General features: G+C 41.1%; 1 protein-coding gene across 6 annotated transcripts in view; it reads left to right on the forward strand.

Annotated features, from left to right (window-relative positions):
- PLCH2 (phospholipase C eta 2) overlaps positions 1-22,265 on the forward strand; it is a 1,074,339-nt gene that overhangs the window by 671,295 nt on the left and 380,779 nt on the right. For 2 of the 6 annotated variants that reach the window (XM_073603002.1, XM_073603005.1), the window contains exon 1: positions 18,670-18,805. The exons of 3 other annotated variants lie outside the window; for them this stretch is intronic. In XM_073603002.1, coding sequence (XP_073459103.1) covers positions 18,685-18,805 — 121 coding nt within the window. In that variant the 5' untranslated portion in view covers positions 18,670-18,684. Of the gene's footprint in view, positions 1-18,669; positions 18,806-19,178; positions 19,269-22,265 lie in introns of those variants that run through there. One more of the 6 variants, XM_073603000.1, reaches the window with a different exon arrangement.

Here is a 22,265-nt window from a genome sequence, read left to right on the forward strand (position 1 = left end):
AGAAATGTGAAAAGGACCTCTATTTTTTACTTTCAACTAAATGCAACTGTAACTCAAATGTGAAGTCACTGAAAATATACTGTTTGTTTTTAAGGTCTGTGTATTGAGGCGATGCAATTTGACAAGCAAATTACTGCATTTCATGAGCATTTTATAGTCTTAGATCAACATGCACAATCTCAACCTTTCTCATTGTCTGATCATATATTGTGTGTATGTCATGCGTACGCTTAAACATGTCAGTGGTAACGCATGGCTGCACACAGTAGCACATTACTGTGCACGCTCCACACTGACAACAGAAGAAGCATCATGTGACACTCCAGTGACTGGCCTGTGCAATGAAAGTCTTACCAGTGTATTAAAAATAAAAACCACTGCAAAGTGCTATAAATCGGAGCAAACAAATTTAATTCACTAATGACATCAGAGCAGCGCAGAAAATATTCTGATTGGTTGTCGTCATGAAATAGCCTTGCTTAATATGTTAACCCCTGTGTGATCAGAGGTCCTCAAAGCTTAATGTCTGGACCACATTTTGCAGCCTCAGTAAACTTGAAAATGACTCTATTTTGCCAGTTAGACAATGTGGTCTGAGATGCATACAAGTACGCATTCCTAGTTCTCTACTGCTATGTTAGTTATTATTTCATATTATTTTTTTTTTCTTTTTATATATAATCTTCTTTTAGGTTACATTTTGACATTACAGCAAAGGGTGCCCACAAAAAAGGGGAGAAAAGAGAAAAAAAAAGGAGGAATAGGCAGGATACATCTGTCATGGTCCCAATGAAAACAATAGTAAGAACAGAGAGACATATCAAAGTGTTGTGTTAACGAGGGTACCCTCCTTGTCCTGGACGTTCAGTCCATGTGGGCAAACCTCACTCCCATGCGGGGAGTGAGTAAGGAGATCCCAAACAGAGTCAAAGGGTGATGCATGTGTGACTCAAAGTACGTTTATAACGTGAAATTTTGAGATAACATAATTTGTCAGGAATTGGGTAACTGCTGAGGTAGCATTAACAAAATGAAAACAAGAGTGTACCAAGGGTACTAAAGAGTTCTCACCACTTTCATTGGCTGTTTGGATGCATCCTATGTAGAGCTGTCAACTGTTGGATGTTGGTTTGTTTGGATAAGTCTCTTAAGAGGGATCTGCTAAGGCCAATAAAGCAACGTCTAGGCTACATGAAACTGGGATTGTCACGTACATGGTCTTTCCAGGCTTTTGTACGGCCAACCCATGTGAATGAAGCTCTATCCCATGACTGAAAATCTTGGTGGATTTTCCTGAGTAGAGGGACATAGTTATGTGTGTATAGGGAGTCAGAGAGCTGAACACCTACGTATCTCATTGAGGGGGATGCCCATGTGAAGGGGAAAGATCCCTTCAGGGAGGAGGCCAGGGCCGAGGGAACGGTAATCGGCAGAATCTCAGATTCGGCATAATTAATCTGAAAGTTGGACACCTTGCCATAAGTGGACAGCTCTCCCATCAGGTCCGGCAATGAGACAAGGGGATCCACTACATGAAAAAGGACGTCATCCGCATAGGCAGAAAGCTTATGTTCCAAAGAACCTACTTTGACCCCCTTAATGTTCGGGTTAGATCGGACTTCCTCAACAATGGCTCCAAGACCAATGCGAATAGGAGGGGTGAAAGTGGACATCCCTGTCTTGTGCCGTTCTGGATGGGGAACACCGAGGAAAGTCCACCGTTCACCTTTACCTGAGCAGTAGGGGATGCGTATAATGCTGAGGACCCAAACCCAATCTCACCAATACTGCATTAAGGATACCCCAGTCTACGCGATCAAATGCCTTCTCATCGGTAGATAGGATTAAATAGGGAGGCAGATGGTCACACGTACGGGCCCAGTGAATGAGTTGAAGAGCCCTGATGGAGTTATCCCTAGCCTCCCGTCCCACGATACAGCCTTTCTGGTCAGCATGTATTACCTCAGGAAGAAGGTTCTTGAGGCGATTGGCAAAAATTTTAGAGAATATCTTGAGATAGGGAGATAACTCTGGGGGAGGGTATGGTCCTTCCCTTTTGTGCTTGAGGGTCCTTTTTAATAACATTACTGCACATAAAAAAATCACTGTAACATATCAAAAAGTATGAGCGTTGACATGAGTTTTTATATTGTGTAATGAGTCCCTGAAATGGTCAAAATGTCAAAAACAATTGACTTTTTATATCAGTTGTGTTACATTTACATGCATTAACGTGTGCTGAGTTAAAATGCTGACAGGCTGGACTTTAATGCAACGCACGCACATAGCTTCCAACTGTCCCTGATTTTGAGGGACTGTCCTTGATTTGGAACAAAGTCCCTCTGTCCCTCTTTTCTCCCTCATTTGTTCCTCATTTTGGAATGATCTATATAGTTGCATATAAGATGCACTTTTTATCTTTCAAAAAGTGTTTCCTGGTGCTAAACCTTTTATTAAATTTTTTAAATTGCTGCATTTGTAAATGTCAAAAAGCCAATAAAAGAATAGTAGTGGTGTATAATTCTCCTTTTTAAGGGAGCATGGCAGGGGGTGTGTCCTATGCCTACATACTTTTGCTAATAGGTGTCCCTCGTTCTCATCTCATAAAGTTGGGAGGAATGCACACAGTATTGTAGTGTGCATGAGGTGCATAGAAAAACATTGTTTTCTATGTGTCCTTGCAGTGACCTGCATTGATCTGGTGCAGAAAAACGCAGGTCATTGCACATGGTGTGGACGAGCCCTTAAAGTAGAACTATGGCCTCCCATTAAAAAAAGATGCACTTTGCACCTATAAGTGCATCTTTACTTAGTTTTCTTAGCCCCTTACCAAAGTCCTACACATCTGTGTTAATCCTGTCAGATATCAAGTCTGCTCCTAATTTCCTGTAGTAAGCAGACAATGTTTGCCTTTACAGTACTGAAATCTCAAGCAGTGTTGCCAGCCCCGCCTAAATTCTCCCCTTCTGAATTACGTATCACCTCCCCCTTTCCTCATCTCCATATCCTAAGGGGGTGTTCTGTAGTCCCGCAGGTGAGAACTTTGCAGAACTGGTACTTGGAATTGCAGTTTCGAAGGGTCAGTACTGTCAGCCTGTAGGTAGATGCAGTTAGCTGACTGGCCACTAGATGACTCCTCTTTTAGAGAAGTCCCTCCTTAGTAAATAATTTGGTGTGGTGGGTGCCCATATAAAAGACAGGAGTTGAGGCATGGGAGACAAACACTCCATCAGTATGCAGATGCAGTCAGCTACTGCAAAGATTAAGATAGTCCAATACCTAAATAAGCCAGATGTATTCATCCTGTCTTACTAAATATGGTCTAAGTTGACTGGGAACTTGGTCTAACTGGACTGAGTGGGATGCAAAAGGTCTTTTAGGCTAGGCCAAGTGTCCTCTGTCTTGAGTATTAATACCCCTGGGATTTCTAGTGAGCCCTGGTCGAAGAATACATAATCTGGAGGTACAAGTGCCGCAGTCTTGTCACTGTAACAACGTGAGGGGAATTATGAGTTGGATGCCTAAAGCCTAAGGGGCACATCAGAGCCCTTTTGAGTACTGCTGACCCTGGGGTGTGAGGGAAAATGGCTTAACAGTGATGTGCAATGTGTGGCTTTCACATTTGACTTATGTACAGGACGGAAGTACACTCAGTACTTCACATAAGGTAAGCAAGAAGAAAAAAAAAATTTATTATCCAAAAACGAGTGGTGGAGGGGTGGTCATTCCTTTAAGAACAAGTTGTAAAATAGGGTGGAACTCCACTTAAATGAGGAACTTGAAAGTAGTGATAGGAGCGAGGGTTAGGGGAGGTTTCAGATACCATTTGCAGATCACATAGACTCCTTGAATCCAAAGGTAAAACAGCTTTCTCTTTTAGCAGATCTTGAATACCTGGATAGGCCTCTCACACAGACCTAGCAGCCATTGGAATTTCTGGACAAGCCTCTCTCACAGACTTTGCAGCCTGGAGCTAGTTACTACGGTTTAGATTGTAGAATAGGATGCAGCTTCACAGTGTCAGAACTTTTAAGCCATCTGGCAACACTGTAAGAGAAAGTTTAGATATAGGTGCGTCCTCCAAACGAGTCACCAGGCCCTCCTGAGAGACCAGTCTTCCTCCTGGCTCTCTCCAGCAAGGGTCCTCCCCTGGATCTTCTCAGCTTGGCTCGGCTTCTTCCACACAGGCAAGACAGCCTAAGGACCACCTCAGGTTTAGTAGGCCCCAGACAGGCTTCTGGAGGTTACTTGGAGAGCTCACAGCAGCACATCCTCAGGCCAGGAGGGCCCGAGTTAAGACGGAGCGAGAGCGCATGGCTCTGCCCAATAAATAGCCCTTTCCCAGAATGCACAGTGGCCATGAACCTCCTACTGGGCTGTTCTGGAAAAAGAATAATCATCACATTGCTCAACCTTGCTGTAATTATCATCCTGGCCTGACACCTACTGGCAACAGTGAGAAATGCACAGCTCAATTGAGTTTAGAGCAGAACCAAATAAACTACACAAAAAAATCTGAGCTGTTTACAGCTCAGCCAAACTAAATTTACACTATAGCCCCAGTTTTAGGAACAGGGGCTACATATGGCATGCAACACCAGAAAGTATGTCTATGTGATGAACAATAGTAAAGTGCAGGAACTATAACTTTGTGTGCACATTCCTTTCCTAGGAATATAAAGGCTAATGGCTGGGGATGTTGTGGCAAGGCGTTTATGCACAATATGGCGGAGGCTTTGGACTATAGCAGTGCATTGTTGTCCTATCCTATCCAAGAAGAAGAGGGACAGAAGCTTGAGTAGTTTTGGCGCTAACACACAGCTAATCGGAAGCCCCCTTATGGGGCGTACACACGGTCTGACTTTTCGACCGGACTGGTCTGACGGACGCCAATGGACCAAATCCGGCGGACAATCCGATCGTGTGTGGGCTTCACCGGACCTTCAGCTGACTTTTCCAGTCGCAAATCTGACGGACTTTAGACTTGGAACAGGCTTCAAATCTTTACGTCGTAACTCCGCCGGACCCAGAAGTCCTCTCGTCTGTATGCTAGTCCGACGGACAAAAACTGACGCTAGGGCAGCTATTGGCTACTGGCTATCCACTTCCTTATTTTAGTCCGGTGTACGTCATCACGCATGAATCCGTCGGACTTTGGTGTGATCGTGTGTAGGCAAGTCCGTTCGTTAGAAAGTCCACCGGAAGTCCGTCAAAAGTCCGTCAAAAGTCCGCTGGAAAGTCTGTCGGCCAGTCAGGTCGAAAAGTCCGCCCATGTGTACACGGCATAACAAGCAGACTACAGATATGTAGGAGCTTGCTGGACTTCTACAGAACTTCTACGGACCAATAGGTGGTTTTTTTTGTGTTTTTTGTTTTTTTTTGTGTTTTTTGTTTTTTTAATACTTTTTAAGAGTAGTATGGGATTGGAGCTTTTTCCAGAATTATACTTGACTAGGTGGATGCAGCATCGGTCTGATGCTGCATCCAGTGCTGGGACAAGGTCATCCTGTGCCCAGGGCGAAGATGGCAAACTGCCCCCCCCCCCCCCCCCCCCATGGTGTAAAGAGCCAGTGTCAGTGGTAATCGACTGTTTCCTGTGTTGAAATATGTGAGCCACCGGCGCAAAAAATACAAAAATTATATACGTGTAACCTAGTTAATGTGAAATTATTGTTTGCTGCAGTCAAAAATGTATTCCACCTTTCAGGTGGAGTGAAAAATCAAAAACATATATATATTTATATATTATATATTTTTCTTTTTTTTAATAGAGGAGAGGCATTTGAAACCTGTAAAATGCCCACAGCTGCTGCAGTTACTATTACAATAAAAGCTCCAATTACATTTCTCATTGGAAAATGGCAGATCTTATTTGGCGTACAGTATAGTGCTGCTAGATTGGAGCAAATTACCTTGTTTTAGTGCTGTAAGAATTTAGAAAGGGATAATTTTGCTACTGATTAGGTAACTATCTGTCTTTTAAAGGTTGTGCTACTGTAGGCCACATGCACGCTGGGTGTTTAGCTGAGTGTGCGTCTAATCCTAAGTTTTTTTTTTTTTTTTTTTTTTTTTTGTTTTTTTTTTGTTTGTTTTTTTCGAGCGCCTGGGAGGCAAGTGTGCAGCATCCAGTCCCACTGCCTGCAGCCTGCCAAAGTCTATGAGAGGCTGATATACGCTGCACTTGAATGCTGTACAGAGTGGTGCTCGTGTTTAGGGGCCTGTGTGTTCCAGGTATATATCCTCAATACCATTCTATACAGCAGTAGCACCTGTGTGCATGTCCGGGAGCATGAAAATGCTGCTATTGGACGCGTACTGTCCAGTGTACATAAGATCTTGGGGGAGGATTATTCAATTAATTCAATTAATTGCAGCTCGCCAGTCCTCAGATCTGGTGGCTGAATTTTTTTTTTTTTTTTCATGCTGAAACATTTTCAGCAAATCGTGTTCTCACTTCCCACTAGATTGAAATCACAAACAAGGTTATCCTCCTTCCAAGCTAACCGCTGTTACTTACACATTCCCCTGCCCCCCAAATATAGGAGACGGAGAGGAAGATATGATATATATATATATATATATATATATTATGTGTGTGTTTTGTGCACAAAATGTACCACTATACACTATATAACCAATACCTGTGTCGCATCAAAATATGTCAACATTAATCTTTAAGTGATACGCCAAAACAACACCCCACCAACAATATAAATAATTTTAAATCAAATAATAAAATAAATGTCCAGTGTTTCTGCTGGATTAAATATCCCAGCTGATTGTTACTAGTGGGTAAGAAAATATAAAATCCCAGTGCAACTCTTCAGTGTGGATAAACTACTTCCGTGCGCTTTTATCCCCATCCCTGGTTCCGTGCAACTAATTCCACCAATATTGTGACAGCACCACCACCATATGGATTGGCCACACACCAGATATGCAATTTTACTTGCGAAACACGTAGAGACTGCTGGGGAAAAAACACTACGTCACTTCCTGCTGGGCGAAAGCGAGGCTTGAGACGCACGCCGCCATAGGAGATACAGGGCGATACTTTCACCCTTTTGAAACCGCTGGATAGGCTTGGTGCCGGCATATGGGCACAGCCAAATGTGAGTTTTATAGTCTCTCTCTTTTTTAGAACTTTTAAATAAATAGTGCATACATATTGCGCAATGATCTTGGTTTATTTTCTATGAGGATGAACATGTCTTGTACTGATACTATTGGGAAAAGCATAGGCAAAGACCCTGGGTGGAGTGGTTATCCCATTAATGAACCAAAGGCATGTTGACACCTATATCTGGTAAGTGGCCAATCCATATGGTGGTGGTGCTCTCACAATATTGGTGGAATTAGTTGCACGGCACCATGGATGGGGATAGAAGCACATGGAAGTAGTTTATCCACACTGGAGAGTTGCACTGGGATTTTGTATTTTCTTACCCACTGGAGAGCTGCACTGGGACCTTATATTTCCTTACCCACTTGTATATTGGGATATTTTAATCCAGCAGAAACAATGGACATTTATTATTTTTTATTATTTGATTTAAAATTATATTGTTGGGTGGTGTTTTGGCGTATCATTTAAAGATTAATGTTGACATATTTTGATGCGACACAGGTATTGGTTATATAGTGGTGTGTGTATGTATGTGTGTGTATATATATATATATATATATATATATATATATATATATATTATTTAGGGTTTCATTACCCCACATATATATTCACTGTCATAACAGGAGTGGTGTTTTTTAATTAATTTAATATAACATAGGGTTTAGCGCAGTCAACACTTTTCTGTTTGTTTCCTGTGTGTTGCTTTTTATTGCAGATCGATTTGTTGTTCAGGGAAAAGAAAAAAAAGCGATCATTCCCTCTGTAAAGAGCCCTGTATTGATTATCAACTCTGGGCTCTGGGCTGACAGCCGGTCAGCAGGTCCCAGCCATGAATCATTGGATGGGATCTGCTGCCAGTCTCCTGCTGTGTCAAATCACAGGGGAGTAGGTGGGTGGGAGCATGAGCCCGAAACCCTGAAACAGGCAGCATCATACGCCTGTAACTGCCACCCCGTAGCAGTATATGTACTGTGACGGGTTGTCTTTTCAAGTGGTTAATTACCAATGGTATTTTATTTGTAATATGCAGCATGGGGGGGTTAATGTACTGTCACTGATCCATTAGTGACTAACCAGTAGTAGTTAATTAACACTAGGATTGCTGCCACTAATGCAGCACAAAGGGGTTAATTAACTGCTACTGGTTAGTCACTAATGCATCAGTGACCAGTGGCAGTACATTAATCCCCCCCATGCTGCATACTACAGAAATTAAATAGCGTTGGTAATTAACCTCCCCTCAGCCTCCTCCCCCAATTCAGCCAGCTCATTTATTAATCTGCAGATGGCGATCATCTGCTTACTTGTGTGATAATCATACACGCTGCTTTGTTGGTTCCACTTCCAGGCTCCTCGGCCCTACTAGGTGGCAGCTCCGGCAGCAGCTCTCTGCGCTCCTCTGGGTCCTCCCTGCCCACCTCCTTTCGTGAGCGTGAGTGACATCACGCTGCCGGGCCGAGACTACGAGGGGCCTTTGTAGGGGGAATAAAGCGCTGACAGGGAAGGGATGAGAAGGGCTGGTGGTCTGTCTCTGTCTAGGCTTGTGCCGGGTACAGGAGCGCACTTGGCACATAGTTACAGGTACAGTACAGCTATTAGCGGCGCCGATGGCTAGGGCTAGTGTGTATAGTCTACCTCTCTCACACACACACACACACACACACACACACACACACAGTTGTGAAGCACACTGCCGGAACTTCACCTCTGCCCCCCCCCATGCAAATTGTTTCCACCCCCCTTGTACCGGCCCTGGCTGCGTCTGTCCCCGGACGGTTATAACTGCCGATCGCTCGGTTCTCAGGGCTCCCTCACTGGGGCGCTGGGCTGTGGAGGGGGCAGGAGTGGCCAGATCAAGTTCTCAGCTGCTCGCTGAAAGGCTGAGCTTGGTGCTGGTCCAGGCACGTGGGCGCATCCCGACCATATGGTTGCAATCTTTCCCGAACCTGGACCGACTCTGTGACGTTAGTCGTCAGAACAAACTCTACTCCTGTGATCCATAGGAGAAGTACAGCCTAATGAGCTTTGGCTGTACTACTTGTTCAAGGAAGCAAACATACCCATCGCACGTGTGAAGAATTGCGTAAAAGCTGGCGGCAGTGCATTACAGATAAGTCGAATGAGGCTCGCTCAGGGGAATTTTCGACTTCATTACACTTACGTTGATTTCTAGAGAATATTATTAGCTCAATCATTGATTTTACTTTTTTACCTGGATAACCTCTATAATCTGAATAACCTCAAAAGTATTATTAGTAATTGTAGCGCCGCTTCATCCCACATTCTGCTTAAGGGTATCATTATAATCTGAGATGTCGTTATTGCAGGCTTGATAGGCTATGATCATCATTGCCATTAACGGAAAAGATATATTCTGAATCTCTACTTGTACAGCAACAATGTTACTACAATATTATCATATGGTCATGATTATGTTTATTTTTTATTATTGCTGTTTTTATAATAATTATAATATGTTGATTTTTGCTTGCTGAGCTACAGATTGTGCACCGTCCAGCTTTGGGCCTTTTATGACAGCTGTGCTGATATCTTGGGTTACACCTGAAAATTGCTGCCAGACTTTTGGCTTTCCTCTTGTCGTTAATAGTATTTGTCAGCTTGTTTCCTTTATATTATTGGTCTAAGGCATATGTATTCTACGTAAGGCTGAGCTGTATGGCTCTCCAGTGACCTAGTTACTGCACAGTGACAGGTTGGTCCTAATCCATCTGTGAACCTTGGCATACTTACAGTATTACAGGGTGAAGCCTCTGCGTCTAGCTGCTAATAGAGCATATAATGGATTTGCTGGGAATAGCCTCTCAGTGGTCAACTGCGAACATCTCTTCATGAAAAAACATATCGCATTGTTTTGTTTTGTTTTTTTTTTCCTTCTATGTATATTTTTCCACCTTGGACAGCCAGGCAAGAGTGCTACTACTGATTTGTTTGAAGAATGCAAATTTTTCAAAATACGTTTTATAATTGTGTGTGTGTGTGTGTGTGTGTGTGTGTATATGTATAATATATATATATATATATATATATATATATATATATATATATATATATATATATATACTTTTTTTTTTTTTTTTTTTTTAATAGAGGAGAGGCATTTGAAATCTGTAAAATGCCCACAGCTGCTGCAGTTACTATTACAATAAAAGCTCCATTTACATTTCTCATTGGAAAATGACAGATCTTATTTGGCATACAGTATAGTGCTGCTAGATTGGAGCAAATTATCTTGTTTAAAGCGGGGGTCCACCTATCTATCGTTTTTTTTTATTTTTTTTTCGTTTTTTTTGGAGTTCATTCACAAACTTTTCTTCTCATGATTATCTACTCACATGTTCTGTGTAATAAGTCCGCCTGTGTCCGATTTCGTTGTAAAGAATAACTTATAAAATTCACTGAAGGCGGTTTCCATCTTCATTGTGGGCATTTGAAGCCCACAAGCATGTACTGTATTTCCTGGATGCGGTGAATGCTGTGCTCCCAGCATTCACCGAGATGTTGTGATGACACTGTTGCACAATGCATGCTGGGAAGCCTGAGACTAGCTCCCAGGGGACTGTGGGAGGTCTGGGAGAGGCTAGAAACACGCCTACTCCCATGGGAGGAAAACCAGGAAGTGCTAAGAAGATTAGAAAAAAAAGGTAATTACGGCGATTTAAAATTTTTTTACACAGCATGTCAGCATCTAGGCAAGGAAGAGAATGCATAGAGATAATGTTCAAAATTTGGGTGGAACCCCGCTGTAAGGCTGGATTCACATCTATGCATTTTTAGTGCTTTTTGCATTTTGCAGATATGCACTACAGAACATGTTCCATAGGAAACCATGCTAAATGGACTGTAGTGCAAATCTGCAAAAAGCACTAAAAATGCATAGGTGTGAATCCAGCCTTAGTGCTGTAAGACTGTAAGAATTTAGAATGGGACACTTTTGCTACTGATTAGGTAAATATCTGTCTTTTTTTAATAGGTTGTGCTACTGTTGGCCACATGCACGCTGGGTGTTTAGCCACTGTGCGTCCAATCCTAATATTTATTTATTTATTTTTTGAGCGCCTGGGAGGCAAGTGTGCAGCATCCATTCCCACTGCCTGCAGCCTGCCAAAGTCTAAGAGAGGCTGATATACGCTGCACTTGAATGCTGTACAGAGTGGTGCTCGTGTTTAGGGGCCTGTGTGTTCCAGGTATAAATCCTCAATTCCATTCAATACAGCAATAGTACCTGTGCGCATGGCCGGGCGCATGAAAATGCTGCTATTGGACGCACACTGTCCAGTGTACATAAGATCTTGGGGGAGGATTATTCAATTCATTGCAGCTCGCCAGTCCTCAGATCTGTTGGCTGAATACGTTTTTTTTTTTTTTTGCATGCCAAGAACATTTTCAGCAAATCATGTTCTCACTTCCCGCTAGATTGAAATCACAAACAAGGTAATCCTCCTTCCAAGCTATCCGCTGTTACTTGCACATTCCCCTGCCCCCCAAATATAGGGGATGGAGAGGAAGATATGTTCCCGTCTGATTTTTCGACGGGAGTTGTGTGATGATAGGCTGTTGTTGGAAAATCCGACCATTTGTACGCTCCATCGGACAATTTTTGTCGGATTTTACGCGGACAAATGTTGGATAGCAGGCTTTAAAATTTTCTGCAGACAAATGGATTTTCCGAGCGTGTGTACACAAGTCCGTCGGACAAAAGTCCAAAGTACAAACACACATGCTCGGAAGCAAGGACGAGCCAGAAGCGGTCGGTCTTGTAAACTAGCGTTCGTAATGGAGAATTAACATTCGTGACGTGGCAAATTATGAAATCTTAAAATGCAGCGCACATTCTCTTCTTCTTTTAATGTAAAATTTAAAATAATGAAGCTGCATTGCTGGTGATACTGATGGAGTTATTGCAAAGAAATTTTCAAAGGCTTTTTTTTTCTAGTGATATCAAGAATAATATTATTATGCTTTTTTTTTTTTTTTTTTTTTTTTTTTTTGGGCAAGTTACCACAACACCATTATCCTGTAGTTTTTAAGATCAAAGATACAACTATGTTGGTGTCCCTTGTTAATTTTACATTGTATTTTTTTAAAATGTAACTGCCTTTTCCCAAACTGTCGTGAAATAAAACACATAGACGAGTATTATTCTACACAATTTTTTTATTGTGCATTAAAAAAAGAAAACAAAAATAGCATGTCTAATTTTATCTGCCAATAGAACTTAACCAAAAGGTGCATTCTATGCATCCAACAATATAGAAAATATACCAAATCAAATCATTATGCAACCAAAAAATAAAATAAAAGCCTCATACATGAGTCCTGCTTCCTAATATATGGGGTCAACAATGCCAAGAGTTGGTGAAAGCAGGGGTCCATCATCCGGAGATAATTCCGAAAATCATCTGGATTATTCTCCTGGAGCTCCCGCAGCAAAGGTATATGACATAATTGGTCACAATTAATAAAGCAACCAATTTTTCTCTTCCTCCTGTTCCTGGACTGGACTTGGTTCAAAGCATTAACTCCAAGGCCAATAATAAATAACACGTTATCTCCTCTGATTCCCCAACATGTCTGGTTGACGAACACCCGTTTAGAATCGAACTGAAAAGTGTGAATCAAACTCGCTAAACTTCTTCTAACACGAAATTAGCAGAAGGAGCACAAAGGGTGGTGCCTGACAACTGAACATCCTCTTTTCGGCTCGTAGTACATCTAGTATGTCACTACGTTCGTGTTTGTTGGCCGACAATTGTGTACCGTTTGTATGCAAGACAAAATCCAGGCACACACCTTCGGACAAAAGTCTGAGGTTTTGTCTGAGGAAAATCCGATCATGTGTACTAGGCTTTAGTCCAAATCAGGAAAACAGCTCAGTGTGCCATCCATGACTCCCTCAGTAGATTCAATGCGGTTAGTAAGTATAGCCACCCAGGGGCAGGAAGGTCGTTAAAAGCAGGTTGATTGTTTAAGGAAAAGCAACAAAAAAGGCCTTTGTGTCTTGATAGTTGATCTGACCATTAAAATGAAGAGCCTCTAGCAAGGCATAGGATGTAGCAGAGGGACAACAGGAGCTGGTTGCTGCTTCCTTATTAGATCTCTCTGCTTTTCTGGGGTCTGGGGGTGCTCCTAACACATGTGCAAGCACCTGGCATTGGAGACTAAAGTAATAGTATGCAGGTGTCTATTTGTCTTGTGGCCACACATTTTCTCTTTAAAGATTATGGATATGGAGATTCAAATAGCAAAATATTCATGATAAACAGTAAATACGCTTTAACACAAACCCTCTCTGACCTATGTCACTGGCGACACTGTGGAGGAATTCTTCCTCAAAGTTAACAGCAGAGATACTAATGTATTTCGGCTCATGATCTGAGCAGCTAAGCTCTCCCTGCCCCCTCCAGCAATAACTTCACAGCTCAGCTCCCCCTGCCAACAGTGGCAGCTCAGCTTCCCCTCCCCTCCTAGTCCTGACTCATTAGCAGTAAGCTGGGCTGTCTAGAAAACAACTTGAAAAACTTCAAGCGCTTTTCTGCTGTGAGCTGCTCCAGAGTGCCAGAACTACAAAGGTATTTACTGCTTTTTAAAAATTGCAGTGCCAAGTATCTGGTGAATAAGCCCGGGTTCACACCTATGCGATTTAGATGTGCGTTTCTCCACATCTAATTCGCATAGTAGGAGAATGTGACTGGCTCCCTATGGAGCCGGTTCACATATCCCCGGGGCGACTGCGGAGCGCACTGCACAAAAACGCTGTGCATCTTTGGCTCCGTTTCAGGGCCGAATTCAGGCATAGAATCGGCCCTGAAACGGGGAACAGGTACGCACAGCGCTCCTGTGCGATCCGCAGCCCGGTATAGTGTGAACCTGGGCTTAAGAAAAAAATAAAAAAAACATTCGCTGCACAACTCACTACTTCCGGTCCCAGCCATTGTAGGTGTAATGACAACCAGATTCATCCAAGCTAATTCCTATGAGCCCAGGTTGTCATTGAGTTATTCCTTGAGTTTTTCATTGTTCTTCTATCAGTTCTTCATTGATTTTTAGTTGTCCAATTAACATCTTGCGGACCGCCAGCCATCATTATACGTTGGTAGCTGCCATAACCCCGGCATTTTTAAAAAGCAGACGATCCCCTTTCTGATAAAAGTAGTCTCCGCAATGGATTCGACTCAAGATCACTTTTATCGGGAGCAGAAGAAGGCCCCCTCCCGCTGCGCTCCAGTAGTCTCCGCCATTTACCGGAGCCTTCGATAGCAGCGGAGACAATCGGGTCCTCTGCCCTCTGAGACATGGAGCAGAGTGAGGGAAATATGGCCCTCGCTCGGCTCCATAACATTGGATGAATGAAGCGACGTCAAACATCACTTCTACCCAATGGTCTTAAAGGGGATTTTTTTAAATTTATTTATTTATTTTTATTGCATTTTGGTGTAAATGTGATATCTGAGGTCTTTTTGACCCCAGATCTAACATTTAAGAGGTCCTGTCATGCTTTTTTTTTTTTTTCTATTACAAGGGATGTTTACATTCCTTGTAATAGGAATAAAAGTGACCCAAAAATTTTTTTTTTTTTTTTTTAAACGGACAGTGTAAAAAAAAATTTAAAGCGCCCCGTCCCGATGAGCTCGCGCGCAGAAGCCAAGTCACGCCCGCACATGACAACTGTGTTCAAATGACACATTGCCACGATTCTCAGAGGGAGAGCAATACTTCTAGCAAAAGACCTCCTCTGTAACTCAGAACTGGTAACTTGTAGAAATTTTTAAACTTCGCCTATGGAGATTTTTAAGGGTCAAAGTTTGTCGCCATTGCACGAGTGGGCGCAATTTTGAAGCATGCATGTTGGGTATCAATTTACTTGGCATAACATTATCTTTCACGGTATAAAAAATAATTGGGCTAACTTTACTGTTGTCTTATTTTTTAATTTAAAAAAAAGTGTATTTTTTCCAAAAAAACCTGCTTGTAAGACACACACACACACACACACACACACACACACACACACACACACACACACACATATATTACACACACACACCAAAAAATAAAAATGCCCATGGGACTTTGAAGGAGCACACCTCAAAACATACCAAGTAAGTTTAATATAAAATTTGAGGGTTCTAAGTAATTTTCAACCAAAAAAATGGGCTTGGTCCTTAAGTGGTTAAGATTGTTGGGTCAAAGCTATGGAAAGGATTGGGAAGTATTCTTTTAGTGGCTAGGTTGGTTGTTGCGTGTTGGTAATTTTATGTTAAAGTAGAACTATAGGCAAAGCTTTTTTCATTTGGATAGAGTAAGGGAGGGCTATAACCTCTGTAAGATATATATCAGTTTAAAAAAGGATTTTAAAGGATGAGGAAGGGGTTTGAATTTTCCGCTACCATGAAGAAGTTTGTAGGATCACCAGCAGAAATAATGAACAACCTATAAGGCAGTGCATAGCTTTTTCTTAAGTCACAAAAGCCCAAAATTTGAAAGAATAGATAACCGTCCCCCTTTTCCTATAAAAGGATGGGCTCACAGTAGCCACATCGTCATTGTATGCTGAAGTGGTTTGAGAAATCTGATAATTCTATCTGTTATGAGAGATACCGTATTTTTTTTTTTTTTTATTATTATGACATTACACACAGTACATATCCCCTATTGCAGTGCACAGATTCTCAAGCTTGTTGTGTTGTTTGACAATGGCTTGCTTATTAGCCCTACAAATTGGTAGTGCCCCCTTTGCTGCAATGGGGTTCATTGCAAGTTTGCAAACTTCAAGGAAAATTTGTAAACTGAACCCAGGCTGATTTGCTCAACCCTAACCATGCCATGACCATTATGAGGGTAAGTGTCCCCCATATTGGTTTCATAATTTATTTACAATACCGGTAAGGAGCATTCCAATTTATTTAATTTCACTTTTATTTTGTGTTTATTTTATTCCTATTATCTGTTTCCCTGGATCAGAAAACAGTAATGTACAATAATCTGCAGCAGCCAAAACAAAAATCAGTTTTCAAGTCTAAGCTGTTGAATTCCATGTTCAGATTGGTTGTTTTGGGTTATATTGCTCTTTGGGCCTTTGCTTGCATTGCCCATTTGGTCTTCTAACAGAGCACTTGTGTGCTTTGTCCATTTGTTTTACATCACCGCAACCCCCCAGTGTTTTGACTATAAAACCATTCACAAAGAGGTTTATCTAAGAGCAAAATGAAATAAAATAGGAACGTCATTTAATAGGCTTATTCTGTAAGTACTTATGCTCTGTGTTTTTCAGGAATGGTAGCAAGAGGGATTTTCCCACATTAACCTCTTTTAAAGTATGTTTAGCACTGTCACTTATCAAATCCCCCGGCATCTGAGAGAAGGCAATGGACTTAAGTGATAGTTCAAGGCTTCATTCATTATACTCATTATAGTCATCTACAGGCATGCAAGGAATGTAATATACTGCGTTGCAATGCAATCTTCTGAACTATCTAGTAAAAGCATAATGATTTGCTTTTACTTTTCTTATGTAATATGTTCAAGGTTAATTAAATAACCTTTTCAATATATGCATATACTGGTTTATACTGATGCGACATAGGATCTGGCTTGTGAGACCCCAGGTCGGATGAAATGTGAAATTCAATGTTTCCCTATGAGAATTATCTTAACTAATGCTGCATAAGTCTGTTCAAATTTAGAAAAAGTTCCTGCACTACTTGGTCCGACTTTGATACAACATCAATGCCACAGAGAGTAAAAAGTCACATCAAAGTTGCACTGAAAGTTATGCGACTTTGGAGTGGGGCTAGTGTGAACCGAAAACGAACAAGGTGGGGAATGACCTCACCTAAAAAAGATTACGAAGGACCATGCAGCATAAAATAAGGGAACTTTACCTAAAAGAGAGTACTAAGAAACATGCAGCATAAGATAAGGTAACTTTACCTAAAAGGGATTACTAAGGACCATGCAGCATAAGATAAGGGAACTTTACCTAAAAGACATTGCTAAAGACCATGCCGTATTAGATAAGAGAACTTTAAATTTAAAGTTCCCTTCTCTTATGCTGCATGGTCCTTAGTAATCTCCTTTAGGTGAGGTCATTCCCCACCTTGTTCTTTGTGTTTAACTCTTCGACTACCTGGATCACACCTTGAATGGTGAGTCAGCAATTTTAAGGGACGCTGTGCTTGAGCTTTTCAGCGTTTATACCCTAGTGAGTTACTGGCAAACTTTGTTTTTTTTTTGCACTAGTGTGAACCGAGCAGGCATGTAATGTGGAATACAGTATATCAATATTCCACACCTATTTCAGCTAGCAGGTTGGACAGGTTTTAAAGTAACTTGTTTGCTACTTTGATGTGAGTACAGACCTAAATAGCAGGAACTCTGATTGCTTACATGTACAGCTGAATAGCACAGAGGAAGAGCAGCACCCCCTCCTCTCATAGTAGAGACAGTACCATCTACATCTTCAGGCTGCAGAAACAGACAACAAGTACAAAGGTGGTGCTGGGCTTTCCTTTTTCAAATCCAAACATGATCTGCAGTCGCTGTGAAAGGAGAAGCACCTAGACATTCCTTATATTAAATATTTTGTTTCAAAATGAGGATTTTATAAAAAATAATTTATTTCACGAATGAAGACAGTGAAATTTTGGCTTTATGAATCTCAATTTTGAGTACTGAATTAAGTATTTAAAAAAAAATTTGAATCCCGTTTGAAAACAATATATGATAGTCTAGTGACTTTAGCGTGTGGAAGACTCTCTTGAGAAAACGATTAATTAAGTTTCCATTTGGAATATCTTGAGCATCCTGCATCTCTCTCCAGAGTATATTAGCTAACCATAAATAGTTAAGTTCTTGTGGCAACTCGTTCATTCTAGTAGTCCTTACCTTTGGGAAAGAGGCTACAGCGTAAAACAAATCTATTTTTCTTTCATTGCCTTTCGTAGGATGGTAATCCTCTGGCTAGATAGAGCGGAGACCTGGTCTAGGGATTATTACACGTGACAGATTTAGAAATCCACTTCAATGTGCTGCTGAATGTTGGTCTGTTTAGTTTTAGCAAGTGGGGGGTTTCAAGCACTGTACTGAATGCAGCCACTTTCTGCTGAAGGAACCCATGTTTTTTGGTTTAGTGAGAAAGCTCTAGAATAGGATTAGAATTTAAATTTACATGTTTTTATTGACTTTCTGAAGATTGAAGCTGATACTTGGAATTTACACAAAAGATGCTGAACTTTTATCGGATAATGATACTTTTTTTCTGCGTGTTTGCCAACTGAATATGTGTTCTTTTACCTTTGGCTGGACATGAGTGTCCATATATTCCTATAAATGTATCCTGATAGAGTATGAAGTACACAGTTAGTCAGATGTCCCTAAAGCCATCCATGTCTTCCCATAGACTGGTTGCTTGGTGGCTTTTTCTTTGTGGTACTTTGGATATTTTGGCTGCCTACTCCTATGGAGTTCTTTACTATTCTGGAAGTTAGCCAGAAGACCTTTATTCTAGGTTTATCTAAATATTTGCACCTAAAACAATGGAGTGCTCCAAACCACCTTTACAGCAAAAGAAGTCTGGGATCTCTTGGCTGGCAGAGGAGTTTTTATGGATTGGGGGAAGCATCGTAGCATCACCAAACATGAAAATTGGTCAGATTGGTAAGAAGAAAAATCTAATAAAAGGGGTCAAATGATTTTATTTTATTACATTTTTTATTTCACAATGTTAGTATATTTAATTTTATTTTTGTTGTGCTATAAAGAAATTGCTGGCATTTTTTATGATGGTGTACTTGTACAGAGTGAAGAAGTAGTCTTAGAATTGGGCATATAGACGCTTGCAGCAGGTAAATTAAAATATGTTCAAATTAGAACAAAGATCGGACAGTGGGAAAATGATCCTGATCCATCCACTGCAATCCTTTCTTCTTCTGTTGTATTTTAATTCTTAAGTCGCTGACCAATTTCAAGGCTTTTCAATCCCACATCTGTTCTGAAAAGAAGTAAAAGGTTCATTCTTGAGTCATGGCGGAGATGAGTAGGCGTCACAAGGCAACTGTAGGTAGGAAAATGTGTGAATATGCATACTCCTTCATATATTTGGGATTAGAACCTTTGTCAGGTTAGTATGCTTGATGTTATGTGGTGTTTTTGTCTTGTTTTTTTCCTTTTTCGTGTCTTGTCCCATAAATTTTAAATACATATAGTATGTAAAGAAAAAAAAATAAGGAAGAATATTGGTACAGTTTTCCCCTGGGAATGCTTAAAACTTAACTCTGCGCAGATATAAAACAGGGATGCAGATTTGTATGTTGTATTTGAAAGTGCAATTAGTATAAATACCTTGATATCTGCCTTTCTATATAGAAATCAGAAGGTCGGCACTGGGAGTCAAGCAGGCTTTGATACAGATGGTAGCAGTAAGAGCAGAGATTGTATAGCCACCAAAGTGTGATATGTGTCAGTTTTGATGGCTAAGTAAGAGCAGAGAGATGGCCTCACTATTGGATTTCTAATCCTTCACTGGCCAATCAGGAGAAAGGAGATGTGTTTTGTCCAACATTTTTGATCATGTTGTGTTGCTACAACAGAGGGTGCTAAGGATCTGGCTGTGCAACCTGGCAGGTAAAACAATTCCCATGTATGAATTTCAATAATTTATATTGCTGTTACTGGAAACCACTTATACAATATTTATCTTACGCCTGATTGCAGGGGTCCTATGATGTGCTGTGCTCTGTACCCATGGTCTGTCACACTTCCAATTACAAGTGACATATAAATATTGCATTGTAGTATGCATTTCAGCAGATCAGAACAGTTAAAGGAGTAGATGGCCAGGTATTAGGCATTTACAGGACCAATTTGTTTTTGGGTTTAAAAGTAACTGGAACATCTGATTGAAATTTATGCAAACATAGGGAGAACCTACTCATGATTTCCGTGGAGGGAATTTATCTCCAGACCCCAACAATCCAAATCATGATTGCTAGCTTACACAGCATAGAGTAGGAACTGGATGTTTCAGTCTGTGTCCCATTGGTGAGATTTTCCTTCACTTCCTGTCCTGCATACTTGACAGAATGTGTGAGGAACTCTCCAAAATGTGGATAAACACACTCTTTTAGACAACTGTCACCAAAAGAAATGTCCCTATTTAAAGGTCTCCCCTCCTCTTCTGGTAAGTTATAACATTTTGGAGTTTCTGTCTTTGTTCCCATTGACAATCGTCTCAGTGTGGACATACAACAATCCCGTGAGAGCTGCTAAGCCTTTCCCAGTATATTAAAAATTGGAAAAAAAGTTTTGGTTGTATGCAGTTAGACTAATACAAAATAAACTTCTTAAATCTAGTTATTGATTATGGTTCCTCTACTTGGGAGATTTTTAATGACTTAGTTATGTGTTATGATCACCTCGCTGACAACTGCCTCATTGAACTCGTGGTATTCATGTACTGCAAATGAGCCATCACGGGGTTTGATCTTGGGCTAAACTACAGCTCAAATTTCACATTCATTAAGCACGTAGTAAATTTGTAATGATGGAATGTAGCTTCCTGTGGTCATCCTTAACTAGCTTAGATATATATTTTTTAGCAGCAAAGCATCTCTGCAAATGATTTTAATATGTTGGAATTCTTTGTATGGATGTTGTACATGTTTAAAATTTCTGTGCTTTAAAGAGTTTGCTTTTGATTTGATGCAAGCAATGGCAGAATAACAAATCAGTTTCCCAGCATGCATTCATAGGGCTCTATTCCGTTCTCTTATGCCGCGTACACACGGTCGGACTTTTCGTCTACAAAAGTCCAACGGACGCCGACGGACTAAAGCTGGCTGGTAATCCGATCGTGTGTGGGCTTCTCCGGACTTTCAGCAGACTTTTTCAGCCTCAAATCCGACGGACTTTAGATTTGAAACATGCTTCAAATCTTTACGTCGTAACTACGACGGACCCCGAAATCCGCTCGTCTGTGTGCTAGTCCGACGGACAAAAACCCATGCTAGGGCAGCTATTGGCTACTGGCTATGAACTTCCTTATTTTAGTCCGGTGTACGTCATCACGTACGAATCCGTCGGACTTTTGTGTGGTCGTGTGTAGGCAAGTCCGTTCGTTAGAAAGTCTGCTGCAAGTCCGCCGAAAGTCCGCCGGAAGTCTGTCGGACAGACTGTCGGACTTTTGTAGACGAAAAGTCCGACCGTGTGTACGCGGCATTACAGTGTGTTATAATCATTTAAAGTGACATTCTCATCCATGATTGTAGCAGCAGTGACAGTATTGCCTAAACCTCATAACTGAAACCTGCAATCCCACAAAATAGCCTTAAAATTATCATGTGAGCAGATGAGACCAGATGATATTGGCGTAATCCGCCCAGGCTTCAGCCTGTTATTTTCAGATTTTATTTGTCCATGCCTTAAGGCAGTAAAATTGCTCAATGTCAATGCAAATGTTTTTCTGGTTTAGATTGACTTTGGAAGGTCTTTTATTGGAAAATACCCACGCTAAATAATTTATTGGAGATTGTATGATTCCATCTCAGGGATTCTTTGTTGGAATACAAAGTACCGTAATGTTGAAATATGGACGGACCACTTACTGGCTGCAGGTAGAGCTATTGGCAGTGTTAGAGCTACAAGCCTTGCCTAGGGGGGGTCTCCAATATTATGCTGTTCCCTCTGTCTGTCATTCTAGGCTACCATATTCTAGCCACATCTTTCATGCATTGTTAAAGTTCAGTGTTAAAGGGTAGAATAACTTGTGATTCCCTAGCTTCTCCTACAGAGTTGACATAATTGCCATTTTCATGAAATACAATTTTAAGCAAACTTTGCTTCTGGGCAGGAATGCTTTATTATGTTGCTGGGGAAGAATGTAAAAGGACCATGGTGCATTGCAACTGATGAGCTAATATTCATCTCAATAGTTTGTGGCGATTTGTGTATTTTTGAAAGGAAACTACGAGCAGTTTCCAAGCAATTTTATTTTTTAGGCCCTGCTTACACTTCCATTTCGGAAGGAGGGGGTGATAAACACATGCATTGATCTGCAATTTTACTGCCCCCCCCCCCCCCCCCAACCGCTCCCTCTCAAACTGCAAAGGCAGCAAAAATG

Source organism: Aquarana catesbeiana, linkage group LG10 (genome assembly GCF_042186555.1).
Source record: "Aquarana catesbeiana isolate 2022-GZ linkage group LG10, ASM4218655v1, whole genome shotgun sequence".
Lineage (NCBI taxonomy): Eukaryota > Metazoa > Chordata > Amphibia > Anura > Ranidae > Aquarana > Aquarana catesbeiana.